The 18674-nt window shown below is 37.2% G+C and overlaps 2 protein-coding genes across 3 annotated transcripts in view; one reads left to right on the forward strand and one right to left on the reverse strand.

Annotated features, from left to right (window-relative positions):
- The window catches only part of Lin9 (lin-9 DREAM MuvB core complex component), a 55047-nt gene extending 44233 nt beyond the window's left edge, over positions 1-10814 (forward strand). The window contains exons 9-12 of one of the 2 annotated variants that reach the window (XM_015483316.2): positions 4549-4674; positions 8443-8622; positions 8775-8872; positions 9339-10814. In XM_015483316.2, coding sequence (XP_015338802.2) covers positions 4549-4674; positions 8443-8622; positions 8775-8872; positions 9339-9444 — 510 coding nt within the window. In that variant the 3' untranslated portion in view covers positions 9445-10814. The remainder of the gene's footprint in view (positions 1-4548; positions 4675-8442; positions 8623-8774; positions 8873-9338) is intronic. The other variant, XM_048809298.1, reaches the window with a different exon arrangement.
- Positions 10815-12143: 1329 nt separating this feature from the next.
- Positions 12144-18653, reverse strand: Mixl1 (Mix paired-like homeobox). Its single transcript, XM_015483369.2, has 2 exons — positions 17523-18653; positions 12144-16117 (listed from the first exon to the last, which is right to left on the reverse strand). The coding sequence occupies exons 1-2, from the start codon at positions 18030-18032 to the stop codon at positions 15812-15814; spliced, it is 816 nt and encodes a 271-aa protein (XP_015338855.2). The 5' UTR covers positions 18033-18653; the 3' UTR covers positions 12144-15811.
- Positions 18654-18674: the final 21 nt, after the last annotated feature.

Below are 18674 nucleotides of genomic sequence, written 5' to 3' on the forward strand. Positions count from 1 at the left end.
CAATTATTCTTTTTTTGTTTGGCAGGGGCAGGGGGATCATTACCAGGGGTTGAACTCAGGGGCACTCCACTGCTGAGCCACATTTCTAGCCCTATTTTGTATTTTATTTAGAGACAGGGTCTTATTGAGTTGCTTAGCACCTCACTTTTGCTGAGGCTGGCTTTGAACTTGTGAGCCTCCTGCCTCAGCTTCCCGAGCTGCTAATTCTTGATCAGTATCTTTCCTACCTTAATCCTAGTCTTACCCTGTAAAACAGGATATAGCAGACTAACTAGGTTTTAGAGAGTAAGACTTCTTTCTGTGTGGTAACTATTAAAATGTGTGAAGACAGCTTACACCTCTCCATCTTCTGTTCCTTTTCAAACAAAATATTCTGTTCCTTCCATCAGTTTTCTAAATGTTTTAAGTGAAGCATTGGTGAGTGTGCTTGGAAGTAAGCAGACTCGAACACTGTATGTAGGAATGTAAGTTAATGAAGAAGGCAGCATGGCCATATTAAGTCAAATTGTACTTCTGGAGTATCATTCTCAAAAAGTAATCACATATAGAGCTGGGTTTATGGCTCTGTGGTAGAGCACTTGCCTAGCATATGTGAGGCACTGGGTTCGATTCTCAGTACCACAAATAAATTAATTAATTAACTAAAGGTTCATTGACAATATATTTTTAAAAAGTAATCACATATAGGTATAAAATGTGCATACCAAAGATGTTCATTGAAGCATTGTTTGTAATAGCAAACAATTGCAAATGGTTTAAATAGCTATCCATAGAGAACTAACCTTATTAAATCCACATTCTTACACAATGAACTGATAAATCTATTATATCCTTCTTGTACCCTCAAAACATTTCTTTATAAAATGTCTACCTTATAAGCCATGAAAGAAAATCATTCATTACTTTGTGGTCATACCTTGTTTTGTGGTTCATATGTTTCACCTGATTCATGTAATCTTAATTCAATATCATATTTTTGCCTTTTTAAAAATTAACTTTGGCCAGGTGCAGTGGCACATGCCTGTAATCCCAACAGTTTGGGAGATTGAGACAGGAGGATTGCTAGTTCAAAGCCAGCCTCAGCAAAAAAGGAGGCGCTAAGCAACTCAATGAGACCCTGTCTCTAAATAAAATACAAAATAGGGTTGGTTGGGGAAGTGACTCAGTGGTCAAGTGTCCCTGAGTTCAATCCCTGGTACCAAAAATAAACAAATAAATAAACTTTGATTGTATGTATAAAATCTGAATGTATTCTTCTAAAAATTACCATCTTATTGAGTTTGATGTGTTTTCTTTTTTTCTTTTCATTTTTTTAATGTATTAAGTACAGAACATATACGATTGGAGATTTGGGGGGGTAAACTGTTTTAAAAATAAATGTCATACTAGACAACATTCTGCTTTTCATTCTACTATATCAGTAAATATAAATCTTTTTAATCTTAGTATTAAAAGATCCTTATGTTAGCAATCTGATAGGTGAAAATAAATAATAGGTCATTTTATTTTGCAATTCTAAGGTACTAGTGGAATTAAACATCTATTAAAAAGTGGTTAATATGTTAATTGGCCATTTATATCTTTTTAACTTTGTTTCTGATGTTGTAGGACAGAAAGTTTTAACTTTGATGTTGTCAGATATCAGTCTTCCCACTTTACTGTTCTTTGGTTTTTGTACCTTGTTTAAAAAAGCTTCTGGGGGGCTTGGGGATGTGGCTCAAGTGGTAGCGCGCTCGCCTGGCATGCGTGTGGCCCGGGTTCGATCCTCAGCACCACATACAAAGATGTTGTGTCCGCCGATAATTAAAAAATAAATATTAAAAAATTAAAAAAAAAAAAAAAAAGCTTCTGGGAGCTGGGTTGTAGCTCAGTGGTTAGAGCACTTGCCTAGCATGTATGAGGCACTGGGTTTGATCCTCAGCACCACATAAAACTAAATTAATTAAGTAAAGGCATACTGTCCATCTATACCTACAATAAAAAGTTTTTAAAGGTATAAAAGAGGATGAGAAATTAATTTTAAAAATGGCTTCTCCAGCTCTTGTTTGTGAAAATCCTCCTAAATCTTGTAATACGTTCATAATTTTTTATATTTAGACTTTCAGTTTATCCTAAAATTAGTTTTGTGAATGACATGAGATAGATATCTTTTTCCCAGATCACTAGTTTTCCCAATTTATTAATAGTTCATCCTCTTCAATTAATTTGAAAGGCCAACTTTGTACTAAATTTCCATACATATATATACACATAAGCATAAGCAAGTGCAAGCCAAACCAAGCATAAGTAAGCCAAGCATACAACACACATATGTGAATTCAGGATATATTAAGGACTAGCCACAATTCTTTAACATTTATATATTTGTTGCCCATGACAATATTATGTTGATTTGATACAAGAACAAGTAAATGGTGGCATTTACCCTTCTCTTTCAAAATTGGTTTGATCATACTTGTACATTTTTTGTATATTAATGTTTCATAATTTGGGTGTTTAAAAAGCTAAAAAGTTGAGAAATTTTTCATCATTGAGGATATTTAAGAAGATAGGCTGAAGACTTTGAGAACAGTATCATAAAAGGGAACTCCAAAAGTATTTTGAGATGTTGGAGATATAGCCAGATGATGGGCTAATATGTGTTTTTAGTTTTAGAATTTGTGATTCATTAGTCACATCACTCTGTTTTCTAACATCTTAGCCCTCTCCTAACTTTGTACATTTTGATGTCTATATGAAAAACTTCTTTGTTTATTTATTTTGGTACTTAGAATTGAACCCAGGGGTGCTTAAACACTGAGCCACATCCCCAGCCCTTTTTTATATTTTATTTTGAGACAAAGTCTTGCTAAATTGCTTAGGTCCTTGCCAAGTTGCTGAGGCTAGCTTTGAACTTGCAGTCCTCCTGCCTCAGCCCCCGGAGTCGCTGGTATTAAAGGCACGTGCCACCACATGCACCACCAGCTGTGTCTTTATTTAAGTTATTCTTTAAAATGTTGAACACAAAAGCTAAGGATAAAAGCTTTTGACACTCTATGCAGGTTGATACTGGGCCACTAATGATTTTTATTTTTTATTAACTAGCTTGAGTCTGCCAAAGTATATACTTATCCTCATGATGAGACTTGATCACCAGGCATGGTGGCACACACACCTGTAATCCCAGTGACTCAGAAGGCTAAGGCAGAAGGATCACAAGTTCAAAGCCAATCTCAGAAACTTAGCAAGACCCTGTCTCAAAATTAAAAAGGTTGGGAATGTATAGTTCAATGGTTGAGTGCTCCTGGTTTCAATTCCCAGTACTGCAAAAAATAATGATATTCATGTTTATGGAATACTGATGTGATCTTTTGACACATTTATATTGTATAATGATCATATCAGAGTAATTAACATAAGAAGGCGGGGGAAAAGGAATATTGCTTCCTCAGAACATGATGAGTTGCTTTCTCAAAAATCCTGAAGAGGTTCCTGAAGGTTAGCTTTGATTAGAGAGGTCTCATTGCCATCATGTATCGCTAGAATGGAATGGAGAGTGATTTATTGGAAGTATTGTGAAGAGGGTAAAGGAATTGGCATTAAAGTACATTAAGTACATGTTCTTAGGAAGCAAACATAAAATGATGGTAATAATTTTTTTTTTAAAAAAATATGTATTGGGGGCTAAGTGGTAGAGCGCTTGCCTGGCGTGTGTCAAGCACTGGGTTTGATTCTCAGCGCCACATATAAATTAATAAATAAATAAAAATAAAGGTCCATCAACAACTAAAAGATATTTTTTTAAAAAAGTATGTATTGGGCTGGGGTTGTAGCTCAGCAGTGGAGCGCTCGCCTAGCGCGTGTGAGGCGCTAGGTTCAATCCTCAGCACCACATATAAATAAATAAAAGTATTGTGTCCAACACAACTAAAATGTATGTGTGTGTTAAGTATTTTCTATATATGGGAGACATGGTGTTGGCACATTATCTCATTTAATCTTTGCAATAACCCCTTTAGATAGGAATTTTTATTATTTTCATTTTACAGATGAGGAAACTGAGGCAAAGGAAGATTAGGAACTTGCTTAAAGACCCAGCTAGTAGCTGATAAAGAGTTGGAATGTGAAAATATATCTGATTCTAGCACCCATGCCCTTAACCATTATGCTGTATTGGACTGATTTCAGGTAGAATTAATTGAATTTAAACAACTAGAACACTTCATAGGAATTCATGCAGTTTTTTAATAACTTCATATTTTGAAAAAGTTGAAAACTAAAGATTATACATGCAAATTCATCAATTAACATTTTGCTCCATTTAATTTCTCGGTATAAATATGAAATCTCTTCTTTCATAAAGTAAATGTCAGACATCATGACACACCTAAAGAACAAGGACAAGGACCTTAATAACCATACCATTATCAAACTTAAGAACTATAACTTTGAGTACAGACAAGTTTGTTAAGCTTTAGTTTGTTTTGGATACATCAAATATTTTGGGTAATTTGAAACTGAATTACTAAATAAAAACCTTGCCAAGATCTAATTTTTTTTTCTCCTCAGAAATCTTATTCCATGCCCATCGGCATTGAATTTCAGCGGAGATATGCAACAATTGTTCTAGAGCTTGAACAGCTGAACAAGGACCTAAACAAAGTTTTGCATAAAGTTCAACAGTACTGCTATGAGGTAGGTGATTTGTGTGAATTTCCCTTCACTTTTTTGTTTAAAGCTTAATACTCTTACCTTCACAATTTAGAAAGTCCAAACTAAGTCAATATCTTTATAAGGCCCTTTAGCAGAACCATAATTGGTATAGATTTTTACTCTTGACTTCAGTGTTGAAGAGTGCTTTGTACACAGTAAGCTATCAATTTGTAGTTACCGAATTACAAACGTTAACAGCTCTCAAAAAAAATTTTTGTTTCAGAAAGAAAATAATTATCCTTAATTCCAAAGACCATGTTATGTTTGGTTTATTTCCTCTTAGTTTTTTGTTTGTTGGTTGGTTTGAGTTTGTGTGATTTTTTTTTTTTTTTTTTTTTTTTTTTTGGTACCACTACCTGCTTTTTTCCAGAAAGTTATGATCATGCTGTGTATACAATTTTATTTCCTCCTCCTTTAAACTTTATGTTAGTACTATGAGTTCTTAAACTTCAGATATGTAGATCAAATGGTTTTTTTGTATTTATCATTCATATATGATTTTATTTAGAAGGGTGTTTCAACAGTTTGATTGGAAGCTTTTACTAAAGGAAATTATTGAGATGTGCTTAGAATACTCCTGCATTTGCATTCTTTGAAATTGTTTTTCCAGTAAAGTCACCACTGTGAGATTCTGAAATGGTTGGCTTTTTATTCTAATAAACTCATAGATAAGTCCCAAAATTTTTCCAGAAGGTAGTATTATCTATCCATTTGGATTGAACTGAGAGAATGAACTGTGGTCACCTATAACTAAACTCTTGGTAGAGTTCAATCATTTCTTTAGCCACTCATTTATTTTTATTTTCCTGATTGTTGTCCATCATGTGCATAATAATATATATTGTTCTAGTAAATAGATTTTTTTTTCCCCCTGGACTAGTAACTATCCACAAGAAGTGTAGACCAGGGCTGGGATTGTAGCTCAGTGGTAGAGTGCTTGCCTCGCATGTGTGAGGCCCTGGGTTTGATCCTCAGCACCACATAAAAATAAACAAGTAAAAATAAAGATACTGTGTCCATCTACAACTAAAAAATTTAAAAATAAAAAATAAATTAAAAAAAAAAAAGAAGAAGTATAGACCAAACAGTTTAAGATAATATATAGCAAAGCTAATGACACATGCAGAAATAGATTGATCATCATATCTTTTTATAGTATCCAAGTTCATTGATGGTGATAGGCTCTTGTGAAAGTACAATATCAATATTAAAATAAGAACATATTACAGAAAATACTATGAGTAAGCAGTTCTAAACCTAAATATATGTGAACACATATGTACAAAAAGACATATAGTAGAGTGATCATAGCATCACTGTTCATTATCACTAAAAATATGGAACTACCCAAATACCCATCAATAAATGTGGTGTAATTATACAATGGAGTACTACCTAGCAATAAGAATGAATGAACACAACTGTAACATAGTTCCATGGATGAATCTCACAAATACAGTATTGAACAAATAAGGTTGGGCAAAAAAGAATAGATAATTGATGATATCACTTTTTTTTTTTATTTTGCTGTACTAAGGATTGAACCCAGGGTGCTTTAAACCAGAGCTACATCCCCAATCCGGGTCTCACAAAGTTACTAAGGCCGGCTTCGAACTTATAATCTTCCTATCTCAGCCTCCTGAGTTGCTGGGATTACAGGCATGAGTCACCACCTGTCTCATAGCTTATTTTATTTATATAATATAGGTGTATATGTGTCTGTGTCTGCAGAGAGATCCTAGGAGCAATGATACCCTTAATAGTAAAGAACACACCTAACGCCCAGACCTTAGTCTAATACTGTCCTCCAATAAAAGGTAGTAGGGATCTTTGAAAAAGACGCTGGCTCTAGGCCTAGGGCAGAGAAAGTGGAAGATTAGCCTGGATCTGCTTATTAAACCTGGTAAGTAAAATGTACCCCCAGAATCATGGTGATATATTAAACAAAGCCAGCTTGACAGAGTTCCTGCTGGCCAAAGCTGAGACACTTTGATAGTCTGAGCTTTAAAATAAGCAAATACAATAAGAGTTTATAATCTATAAACGTTTTTTAAAAATCCATTAACCCATACAGAATTAACTAACTCATTAATTTTCAAGGGAAAGTTATTTATAATAAAATGCCAGCTAATGTAGAAGAAATAATAAGATTAAGAAAAATGCCATTTGGGGTAGGGCATGGTGGCATAGGCCTATAATCCCAGTGGGTCAAGAGGCTCAGGCAGGAGAATTAGGAGTTCAAAGCCAACCTCAGCAATTTAGCAGGGCCCTCAGCAACTTAGCAAGACCTTGTCTCAAAATAAAATAAAATAAAATAAAAAAGCCTGGGAATGTGGCTTAGTGGTTAAGCGCCTGTGGGTTCAGTCCCTTATAGAGAAAGAAATAAAGTGGGGGTGGGAGAGGAAGGGAGAAAGGGGTGAAGGGGGAAAGAAGAAAAGAAAAAGGAAAATACTATTTAAGCTGGGGGCATAGATCAGTGATAGAGCACTTACCTAGCATGTAAGACCTACTACCAAGAAAGAAAAAGGGGGCGGGGGAGTGGGAAGGAGAGAGGAGGAAGGAAGGGAGAGAGAAAGGAAAAGAAAAGACAAAGACCATTTGGCAGCCATCATAATAATAATTAAACAGACAAGAATGGTGAATGAGTGCTAAAACTGGTAGGTAAGTTCAATGACAAATAGCTTTACATAGCCTCAAAGTATCTCTTCACAAACACTTATTAGTTAATTACAAAGGGGAAGTTCTTTTCTGTGGGGAAATCTGGCAGACACTTAACAGTGGTCAAAGATGCCATCGCCAGTAAGGTGCTTTCTAATAATGATACAAAGAGAAGAATTCGGCATCATGCTTTGATACTTCTGCTAAAAATGTATAACTTTAGTCTAATCACGAAGAAACAGACAAGCCCACATTGGGGGATATTACAGAAAATAATTAATTGACTGGTGCACTTCAAAAATATCTAGGTTGTGAACAACTGAGGAACTAGTCTAACAAAAAGAAACATGACATTCAAGTGTATTATGAGGAGAAAAATAGCTGCACATAGAGCATTGTCTGGATAATTAATGAAACTTGAATATGGACTTTGGATCAGAAAATGGTATTATATCAATGTTAAATTTCCTGATAGTAATCATCACATTCTGTATGTAAGAGAATATCTTTGTACTATATTTAGGGGTAAAGAAGTACAATGTTTATAGCATATTTTCAAATGGTTAGGAAGGAAAATAATATATACAAACAGAGTGAAAAAGCAAATGGCAAATAATTTGTTTTTGTTTTTGGTTTCGTTACTGGGAATTGTACCCAGAGGTCCTTTGCCACTGAAGTATTTACCCAGTCCTTTTCATTTTTTATTTTGAGAAGTAATCTCAAAAGTTGCTTAGACTGGTCTCTAATTTGTAATCCTCCTGCCTCAGCCTCCCAAGTCACTAGGATTATAGGCTACAAAAGGCAAATCAATTGGAGTAAAACAATCAATAAGTAAATTTGGGCTAGGACTTATCAAGAGTTTTCTTTTTATTTAACTTAGAAGTTTTAAAATTATATCAAAATTATAAGATATGAAAAACGCAAAACACATTAGGGGAAAAAAAACACTGTTGGAGGAAAAAGCCTCCAAAGATAAGATTGAACATTGCCTTAATTATAAATGTTAGTTTTGTGAAAAATCCAAATCTGAAACACAGAGAAATAATAATGGCCTCATTATTTATATTGCGTGTTTCAATTCTCTATATTTAGCTTGCTCCAGACCAGGGACTCCAGCCTGCAGATCAGCCAACAGATATGAGGAGAAGGTGTGAGGAAGAAGCACAGGAAATTGTTCGGCATGCAAATTCCTCAACAGGACAACCCTGTGTTGAAAATGAAAATCTGACAGACTTGATCTCCAGACTTACAGCTATTTTATTACAAATTAAGGTAAATTTCAGAGAAAATGATTTTTTTAATTTTGACACTAAGCAAACTTTGCTAATTTGTTGCTAAGAAATCATAATTTATAAATTATATCAAATATTTTATGTCTATTTTGAGCTACAATTCAATTAAATTTTCAAATTTTTTCCCTTTAGTGTCTAGCAGAGGGAGGAGACCTGAATTCTTTTGAATTCAAATCACTTACAGATTCGTTAAATGATATCAAGAGTACAATAGATGCTTCTAATATCAGGTAATTCATTAGGCATACTCTAATCATTTTTATGTTAAATTCATAGTGATTTTCAGAACAAATTTTAAGAATTTTGCATATTGTGAAGTATGCATTTACATTTTTATCCTTTGGATGTATTTTAAAGAACTTTCCAGTTATATCCATACTGTTGACAGAATAGAAATTTCGCATGGATTTTCTATGTAAGGAATTGGGAGACATATATTTAGTTTGGGTTTAGGTGAAGGTCAACTTAGAAGTAGACCTTCCCCAGTCAGGAAGAGGTTTGTCCTGCTGCTCATTTGCTTCTTTACCCCATAGCTTTTCAATGTCACTGAAGTAGAATTATGGCTAAAGCATAAGAAGAGATGTGAAGTTGTTATCTTAGCTATTTTCTAACTAATATTCAGCTCTTCCTTTTTTAAAAATTGTTTTTTGTAATTTTGTGAAATGAAATCTTTAACCATGTTTCTTCTTTTTTTAGTTGCTTTCAGAATAATGTAGAAATCCATGTTGCACATATTCAGAGTGGCTTGAGCCAGATGGGAAACTTACATGCCTTTGCAGCAAACAACACCAACAGAGACTGAGGATTTAAATATTCCAACTGCATAGGACATTGTTTTTGAGAAGTTCTTTTCCTTTATATAGGCTTCCAACACCAAATAACCTAACTGCTGGAAAACAAGGGAAATTTTAATCTCCAAATAAGTCATTTTAATATACTGTACTGCTTCTTAAACCAGCATTGCTGACCAGCATATATTTATTTTTCTTTTATTATTCAAATGCAGTAGCATTGCTTGTGTTACGTATGTTTATTAGCAAGTATTTTTAAACTGAAAATATCTGAACATAATATAGTTTCATGGAAGACTATGTTCACCATTTTTTAAAATATGCATGAATTCAACCCAGCACATGCAGACAACTACTGCAATGGAGAACATGAAGAAACATGGTCTTTTTGTATGTAATGGTGGCAATGTGGAAATTCCATCTGGAAAATTACCACTCTAGTGGATTTAGTTGATCACCGTCTTGGTCTTCAAAAGATAACATCGGAAGGTGTGGGAAGTCCTAGTTTTCAGGAAGCCACTGGAATATAGATGGAAAATATGGACTTTACAAGTATATGTGATACATACTTGCAATGTGACATGGTTCTATAAATCATTTTATAATAATAAATATTTAATTTATCATAATTTATAAAAGAATCTTTTGTTGTTTGTTGAAAGAAAATGAAGGAGCAGGAAAAAAACATTACTGCAAAATGCTAAATTTCAACAAGTGGATTTGGCATGTCTTTCCCGTCAATTCAGGGCAAAAAGTGCTGTTGTTATGAAATTTATTAAAAGAGAAAAAAAGACTGATAACACACTATTTTCATATTTTTGTTTATTTTGCACAGCTTTTAAACCAGATTACTGGTTAAAAATCCAACAGTACACAATTTATAAAGTAAAAATATTTTATAAAGAAAACAAAATCATCAATGTTGTGAAGTACAGAAGAAAGGTTTGGTTTGGGTTGATTGTTTTGTTTGTTTTTTGTTTTTCTTTTTTAAGGAAAACCCTGCCTAAAATGTTAACTTTGTAAAAAGTATGTATTTTAATTTTTCTTTGTTTTAATATAGAATATTATAAAGTCAAAATATAATAAATTGTTTTCAAATTTGGAGTTTAAGACATAGCTGTAGATGTGGTTTTGATTCTTTTAGATGGTCTCATAAGATGAGACTTTTTATATGTTAATGTACAATAAAATTGAAGATTATTTTCCATTTGAAATTTTTGTATAGTTTAAAAATGCTTCTGTATTCTTTGTTGGTATTGTGCCATTGCAAAACTTTAGTGCAGAGTTTATATTTAGCTAAACTGTTATGTTAATTAAGAAATGCATAAATCTTTTATTCTTAATATTTGTAATTCTAAATAAATTGATCTATGAAAATTAATATTATCTACATTCTCATTCAATACAAATTGATAGGTATTCCCTCTATTTTAAAACCTTGAAGAATTAAGTTTGTAGGGGAAACAATACAGCATAATTATCAAGTCTTTACTTGTTTATTTGTCTTATTCAGTCCTAGGGCTTGAACCCAAGGGTACTCTACCACTGAGCCACAACCCCAACTCTTTATTTTTTGAAAAAGGGTCTCGCTAAATTGCCCAAACATTGATTAGAACTTGGGATCATCTTATTTCAGTCTCCCCAGTAGCTGGGATTACAGGCGAGCACCACTGTACCCTGCTCCATTCCCAGCTTTTTCTTCTTTTGAAAAGGGATCTTGCTAATACTGTCCATGGTGTCTCCTGGGCTCAAGCAATGTTCCTGTCTTAGCCTCCTGCGTAGCTGGGTCTAGAGACACTTGCCACTGTGCCTGGCTCTACCAAGCCACTTTGAAGTAGGCTACATCTAGTATTATTTTAGGGAGGGATTTTTTCCATCTGTGAGTAAATCACTGTGGAAATATTAAGCAAATAAATTACTGGCCTAGTATAGACCTAGTCAAAGTTGATTCAATGTTTTCTGCCTAGAATTGGGAAGTATTTTTTATATTTTTCTTTTATATTCTTTAAGGTTCACTTGTCACTTAATAATAATTCATTTTACACATATTTAAGCACCATTTGTCTTTCAATGTTGAAAATAGAGACTGTGTCTAGTAATATAGTTGAATTGTATTTTTGTTTAGGAAAGAAGAAATAGATACAACTCAAAGCAGTCATTTTGAGTCAACTATACACTGATTTGAATAATGCTGTCCCCACTTAACACCTTTATGGAGTCCATAGAAAGCTATCAAAAGTCAGATTGGGCAAACAAGCAAGCACATACAGGGTTTTTACTTAAATAGATGTGGTTCTGAATTACATTAAGCTAGTTCCTAAAGTCATATTCCCTTGTTACCATTAGGAATCTACAAAGAGATTTACCTTTTAATAAGTTTTCTCTCTCAAAACTATTCTCCACCTTTATCACCACCATTACTCACAGCCCACTCCATCATCACTCTTTGGATATCTTAAGATGTAGAACAGGTCATGTTATTCCCTTTCTATAAACATCTTTAAAGTCAGAACTTTAAAGACAAATTCAGAACTCATAAAACTGACAAAGCAGCAAGGCACAATGGTGCATACCTGTAATCTTAGTGGCTTGGGAGGCCAAGGCAGGAGGATTGCAAGTTTAAAGGCAGACTCAGCGAGGCCCTAAGCAACTTAGACCCTGTCTCAAAATAAAATATAAAACCAGCTGGGGATGTGGCTTATTGGTTAAGTGCCTCTGAGTTTAATCCCCAATATTAAAAAAAAAAAAAAACTGACTAAGCCACACATGATCTTGCCTCCCAGACCTATTTCTCTGTCCTGTCCTTTGCATATGCATGGCTTCTGTTCTGTGTCCTCAGTTGCTCCTGATCATCCTGCAGAGCTTTCCTTAAGCATCACTTTCTCAAGGAAGCTTTCCTTGACCCCAATAAGCATCTGTCATAGAGTCTCCAGATTGCATACCTCTCCTTCCAGCATTTGTAATATTTGCAGTTTTCTATTTCCTGGAGTGGTCTTTTGTCTCCATCCTGGCCTCTTTGCTCCATGACGAGAAGGGACTATTTCTCTGAGGGTTTTCTTTTTTCCCCACTATTTTATTTCCAGCTCCTGAAAAAGTGTCTGTTTTTTTTTTATTTATTTATTTCTTAGTTTTTGTTGGTTATTTTACACTTATGTGGTGCTGAGGATCAAACCCAGTGCCTCGTGCATGCTAGGCAAGCACTCTACCACTGAACCACAACCCCAGCCCCCAAAAAAGTGTCTGTTTGTAAGCACCAAATATTTGCATAATGAACAAACAAGTGTCCAAAGAGCTCTAAGCAACATTATTTTTATTAGAGTAAGAGAATGTTTTTTTGATTACTTTGAAAGATGAGACAACATCAACTTGCATATAGAAATTATGATTTGAGGTGTTTTTAAATCTATCACCTATTAGTCCTAACTAATGGTTAGGAAGGTATTATATGGTAAAAGCTAAATGGTGGGTTGAATTAATCCTAGGTTTGAGTCCTGGCCATTGATATTCACAAGCCCTTGTGATTTTGAACCACTACTTAAATTGAGTTTCTTGTTCTTTAAAATGGGAAGAATAGTCCCTATATTAGACATTATGTATGAGTATTAAATATATAACGCTAGCAACACATTTAGCAGTTAGAGCCCCTGAGAGATGTGCAGACTACTTATGTTCTTAGAGGATCCATGATTTTAAATATTTGTAGATTTTTTTCCTAATTGCTCATTTAAGTAAACAATATAATATTCACAAGGTAATACAATTAATAAGTTATAAGTTTTATTTATTTTTTTTAATATTTATTTTTTAGGTGTAGTTGGACACAACACAATGCCTTTATTTTTATGTGGTGTTGAGGATCAAACCTGGGTCCGTCCGTGCTAGGCAAGCGCCACAATCCCAGCCCACAAGTTTTATTTTTGAATGAGATTCTTAGTGGATCATAAGCTTAAAGTGTTTTATGAGATATCTTTCAGTCTTGTGAATGTATTGGTACCATCTCTTTTGACCATGACACAGGTTTAAATATGATGCTCTGTGACTGTGAGACCTCCCAGCCCTGCCAGGGTAGGCCCTGAGCATGCTACATGGCACAAAGTAAGTACTTATACAATCTAATATTTATTACCTCACTTTTTGTTTCAGTTTTCAAAAGGTTCAGAAGTCCCTTTTGCTACTAAGCCTGAACTTCCTTGGTTTCTTCTCCTGACACATATACCCCAGTACTGGGGATTGAACCCAGGGGTGCTCTACCACTGAGTTACATCCCTGGTCCTGATTTTTTATTTTGAGACAGGGTCTTGCTGAGTTGGTGAAGCTGCTGGGTTTACAAGTGTATGCCACTCCACATAGCTCCTTGGATTTTTGTTTTGTTTTGTTGTTTTGCAGTGCTGGTTCTCAAACCCAGGGCCTCACTCATGCTAGGGAAGCACTTTACCAGTGAACCATATCCCCATCCCCTCCTTGTTTTTTTTTTTTTTTTTTGTTGTTGTTGTTGTTGTTGTTATTTGTGGGGGTGGGTAACCAGGGATTGAACTCAGGGGCACTCAACCAATTTGCTACTCTGAAAATTACAAACAACTTGAACATCCCTGAAAGGGCAATCTAAGACATTGAGAGTTCAGGTAAGCTCAGGCTCACAATAAAGACATGACATTCTGACCCCTTGCCATGGTTTTCCAGGAGCTGCCTTCTACAAAGCAAATTTACAGAGAAACCTTACCTGTCATCACATCATAGACACTTTGTCCATAAGGAGTCTGAAACCTCAAAATCTCAATACAATATTTTTATTGCTCTTGGGCTAACTTAGAAACTCATTTACATACACTAAAAATTATAAATTGGAAAAGAAATCTCCCTAAGCCAAAATATTCCTAAATATTACTAAACTTGAAACAAGCAAAAATATACTTTTTTTTAAACCAGATTAAAATTTCTCAACATAGTAGCCTATGATAACAATTAGTGGCTATATTTGCAGAAACTTATTCTTTAGAAATGTTTTTCATGGCAATTTTAATATGTATTGAGCAATTGTTCAGAAAGTCTAAGAGCTATCTATCTAAAGGACAGAGTTCATTTAAATAGAAATTCCATTGGGACATTTGTGAAAAGCATTTAATAATCCACTGAAGTTGCATAGGCAATACAATAACAAGTGCTAAGGGTAATGTTGGAGCGATCACAAAAATAGGTACAAAAATCAGATTCCAGTGTCAGGTTTCTGAAAGGGTAGGTCTCAAATATTTTGAAATAGAAAGGTATTAGTCCAAAATCAAAAGAAATGACTGACACAGAGGCACACATTACAGATAACCTGAAGAAGGTTTGCATAGCTGTCCTGTAGGCTAACTATGACATCAGTTATCAAAGAGAGTGAAAAGACTTAATAATCTGATAGCAATTGGAGGTTCCTTCATATTTCTAAAAAGAGTTATATATTTTACCTAAGTGAGAAGCTAGAGGCCCTTGAAATAATCTGGATGTGGAGTCATTAATGATTGGATATGAAGACGACAGGCCAAATGAAAACAAAAGAGGTGATTAGGGAGATTTTGGTCAAAGGACACAAAATTTCATTTAGGAAGGACTAGTTCAATGGATCTATTATAGGGTTAGACATGTAGCTTAGTGGTAGAGCATTTGTTTAGCATGGGCAACACCTATGTTCCATCCCCAGTATCAAAAAAATCTATTGTATATCATGATTATAGTTAATATATTGTGTTCTTGAAAACTTCTAAGAGTAGATTTTAAGTGTTTTCACTCCAAAATGTTAAGGATGTGCGGTAACACATGTTAAATAGCTTATTTGGCCATTCCACAACATATACATATATCAAAACATCATTGTATGCCATAAATACAATTTTTACATAGCAATTTAAAAAATAAAATACTCATTTTTTTTAAAGTAATAAATCTTGGTGATAGGATGAGGATAGAGGAGATGGGTTAGAGTGAGCTTAAGGTTATAAGCCTTGGAAAAGGACCATGAGAAGGTGGCAGCTGTCAGGGTCAAGGGGAAATTGAGGCAAGCTGAGGGGTTCTGGTAAATAAAATGATTTCTAAACAACCAGTCCAAAAAATAACAATAGCCCTGGCAAGAAGGCATAGGTTTTCAGACCAAATTGAATGTGCAGACTTGGAGATACACAGGTACACATGAGTGCCAGAATTCCTGGGTGGGGAGGTAAGTAGCTATAGAGAAAGAAGAGCAGGCCATGTGTGAAGATTCATTGAAGGTTCTGGTCAAAATCATCAAGGTTAACAAGGACATTTTCCTAACATGGAAGTCAGACAAAACGGTTTTCTGGAGTGGATCTGTCAGTCATGAGTCTTATCTGTCTGAGCTTATCCTTAATTTTTCCAGAATCCTCAAAAATTACCAAAGGCAGAAAAGATGTGTTCCTCCCATGAGTCCAGCTTTGAACCAATGTCTTCAGAGAGAGGAGAAAAGGTTTCAAAATTCTGACCTTGGGAGCTAGAGTCAGAGATGCCCCCTCCAGCCCTGCTGGCATCAGGCAGACAGTTCACATCTACCTCAAGAGGCAGCTGGGGCTTCAAACATTTCGTTTCAGTCCCAGGAGCAGAGTGGTGGAGGAAAAGCTCTGGCCTCCCTGAAGGTTGAAAGGATTTCCCACTCTGTCGCCGTGACTTGGCACGTCTGTTCTGGAACCATACCTGGAAGATGGAAGGAAAAAAAAAATGGCTTTGGGTTGGAGTTCTTGTGCATAGTTCATAGAAGTTCCAGTTTAACATCCTTGTCTCCCTGCTCCAGAGCTTTACGGTTTTCAGAAAGCACTTGATCTGATGGTTAGAAGTTCAGAGCAACTGGTTTTGTCTGCCTTGTCATTCCCCAGTGCTAAACTGGAATTATGCCTGGTTCTATCTATGCTTTTTATAGGGACATTTGCAATGGAAAAGGGAGCCAAAGAAATAGAGGCACTTAAAATTCTTAGGAAAAAAATGTTACTACACTTAAAAAGATGATCAGCATTCAAATTACTTAGAATCAGCTTTTGAAAGTCTGACTCCTTTTTCAATAACATCAATATTTTGCTCAGTAGACTTCACCTCAATGCATACATTTTTTCTGCTATTTCCCAAGAATACCGAAGCCTCCCTGCCAACTGTTGAAACTGACAATTGTATAGCAGCCAGAGGTACAGATTTAAAAAAAAAAAAAAAAAAAACAAGTCCACACTCTTTTTTTTTAAATATTTTTTAAGAGAGAGAAAGAGAATTTTTTAATATTTATTTTTTCAGTTTTCGGTGGACACACATCTTTATTTTATATGTGATGCTGAGTATCAAACCCAGCGCCCCGCGCATGCCAGGCAAGCACGTTACCGCTTGAGTCACATCCCCAGCCCAAGTCCACACTCTTCAAGGGTTAAATAAGACTCATACTTAAAGTTGCACTTGGACAGACCAACAAGTTACAGACTAATAAACAAACAGGCAGGCTTCTCCTACCAACTCCAGGATTCTGATCAAAATGTTTTAAGACAATAAACATTTTACACTCGATTTTTGAAACTGACAAGAAGTTCCAAATGTTTCAGGCTTTGTCCCAAAATGCTACATCCTTTTGAACCCAAATCCCAGACCAATACCTGCCAACAAAGTGGGCAACTTGGTGAGCCATTCCTACACTCTCTCAACTACCATTCTGAGTTCCGACTCAAAGCCAGAGGGAGACTCCACTGCACTTCCCTCATCTGTGCCTTCCTGGATAAGGAAAAAAAAATGTAAAATTATTTCCATATCACTTTCCTGCTGGGAATTTAATTTCTGACCTTTTCTAGGGACCTGCTAGCCTCCTGGGCCCTAATTATACTTAACACGAGATATGTCATTGAGTGCATGTCTAAATTATTTCATTTAAGCCTTACAATCACCTTACGCAACACGCACTGATATTATCCCTATATTGCAGTCTAGAACGCTGAAGCTCAAAAGAAAGCAACTTGCTCAATGTCCCCCAAGTGGTCACCGGTGTGTGGCCCACGGAGCCCAAGAATCTTGGTTTTGACTCCCTGCTCTTTCACACAGGGAGCACCTGTGAATGTGGCGGGCAGCTCACCTGGATCCTCGACTCCGGTAGCTGGGTGTGCGCTGCCAGGCGCTCCCGCAGGTGGATGTCGGGGTACATAGTCTGGCGGAAGACGCGCTCCAGCAGCTGCAGCTGCTCCTGGCTGAACGACGTGCGCTTGCGGCGCTGCGACGCCGACTGGGCGGCCGCGCCGTTGGGGGGCGCAGGTGAGCCTAGGCCGGCGGGTGGCTGCGCGGCGGGTCCAGGGCCCCTGCCCAGAAAGCCCGCGAAGGGCACCGGAGCGCGGCTCTCCGGGCCGGGACCGGGGCCAGCCGGGGGCGCGGGGAGCAGGGCAGCGGCGGGACTTGGCAGAGGCAGGAGCGCCCCGCCAGCGTGAGCGGACCGGTACGCGGGGAACGCGGCGCCCTCCGGGAACTGTAGCTGCTGGGAGTCTGCTGCGGCCATCGCTCCGGGACCCCAGTGCGCCTCCCGGGACCCCAGTGCGCCTCCAGTTATACCGGCCCACGGGCCGAGGGAGGGGGCCGGCGGTAGCGGAGCCATCAAAGAGTTGGGCGCGGGGAGGCCCGTGTCTCTTCGGGGTGCGGGCCCGCCCCCAGCCCCGCCAGACGCCGGTGGGAATAATCGCTTCCGTTGAGCCTGGGACGGAGGGAGGGAGGCGTGAACTTGGGCCTGGAGCCCCCGCGGCCCCCTCCGCCGCCCATCCTCCAACTCCCTGCCACCGCAATCAACATCTTAAGACCCTGAGGCGAGCTTTGCTCCGGGAGGGGCTGTCCAGAGAGCAGAGGCCAAACGCAGTCAGAACCTCCTGCTCTGAATCAGATCGGCCCCTCAGAGCGACCGAGGGCCCAGCTCGGACTCACATGGCCAGGCTTTGAGCCTTGCCTGCTGTCTCCCCTGTCATCATCAAAGATATTTATTTACCTCCTCCCCCTGCTATGTGCTAGACCCTATACCAGGTTGGTCAAACAGCCCAGCCCCTGTCCTAACACATCCTGAATCCGAGGAGGGTAGGAGAGAAAAGATAAAGGGACCTCAAAGAGGGGCAGGATACTCATCCTGAAAAGGGGGGTCTTAGCCTCCTACCTGGAATATCCGCATGGCCTGCCAATAAGGAGTCTGAGCAGGGTTGACAATACAACCCCATTTAGCGCGTCCCCTTCCCCCCACCCCCACCTCTCCACC

Source organism: Marmota marmota, unplaced genomic scaffold, assembly GCF_001458135.2.
Source record: "Marmota marmota marmota unplaced genomic scaffold, marMar, whole genome shotgun sequence".
Lineage (NCBI taxonomy): Eukaryota > Metazoa > Chordata > Mammalia > Rodentia > Sciuridae > Marmota > Marmota marmota.

Coding starts and splice junctions, on each gene's coding strand:
- Mixl1 (XM_015483369.2), bottom strand. CDS start 18,032: ATGGCTCCGCTACCGCCGGCCCCCTCCCTCGGCCCGTGGGCCGGTATA. Junction 16,118..17,522: donor TACCGGAGTCGAGGATCCAG/GTGAGCTGCCCG, acceptor TCCATCTTCCAG/GTATGGTTCCAGAACAGACG.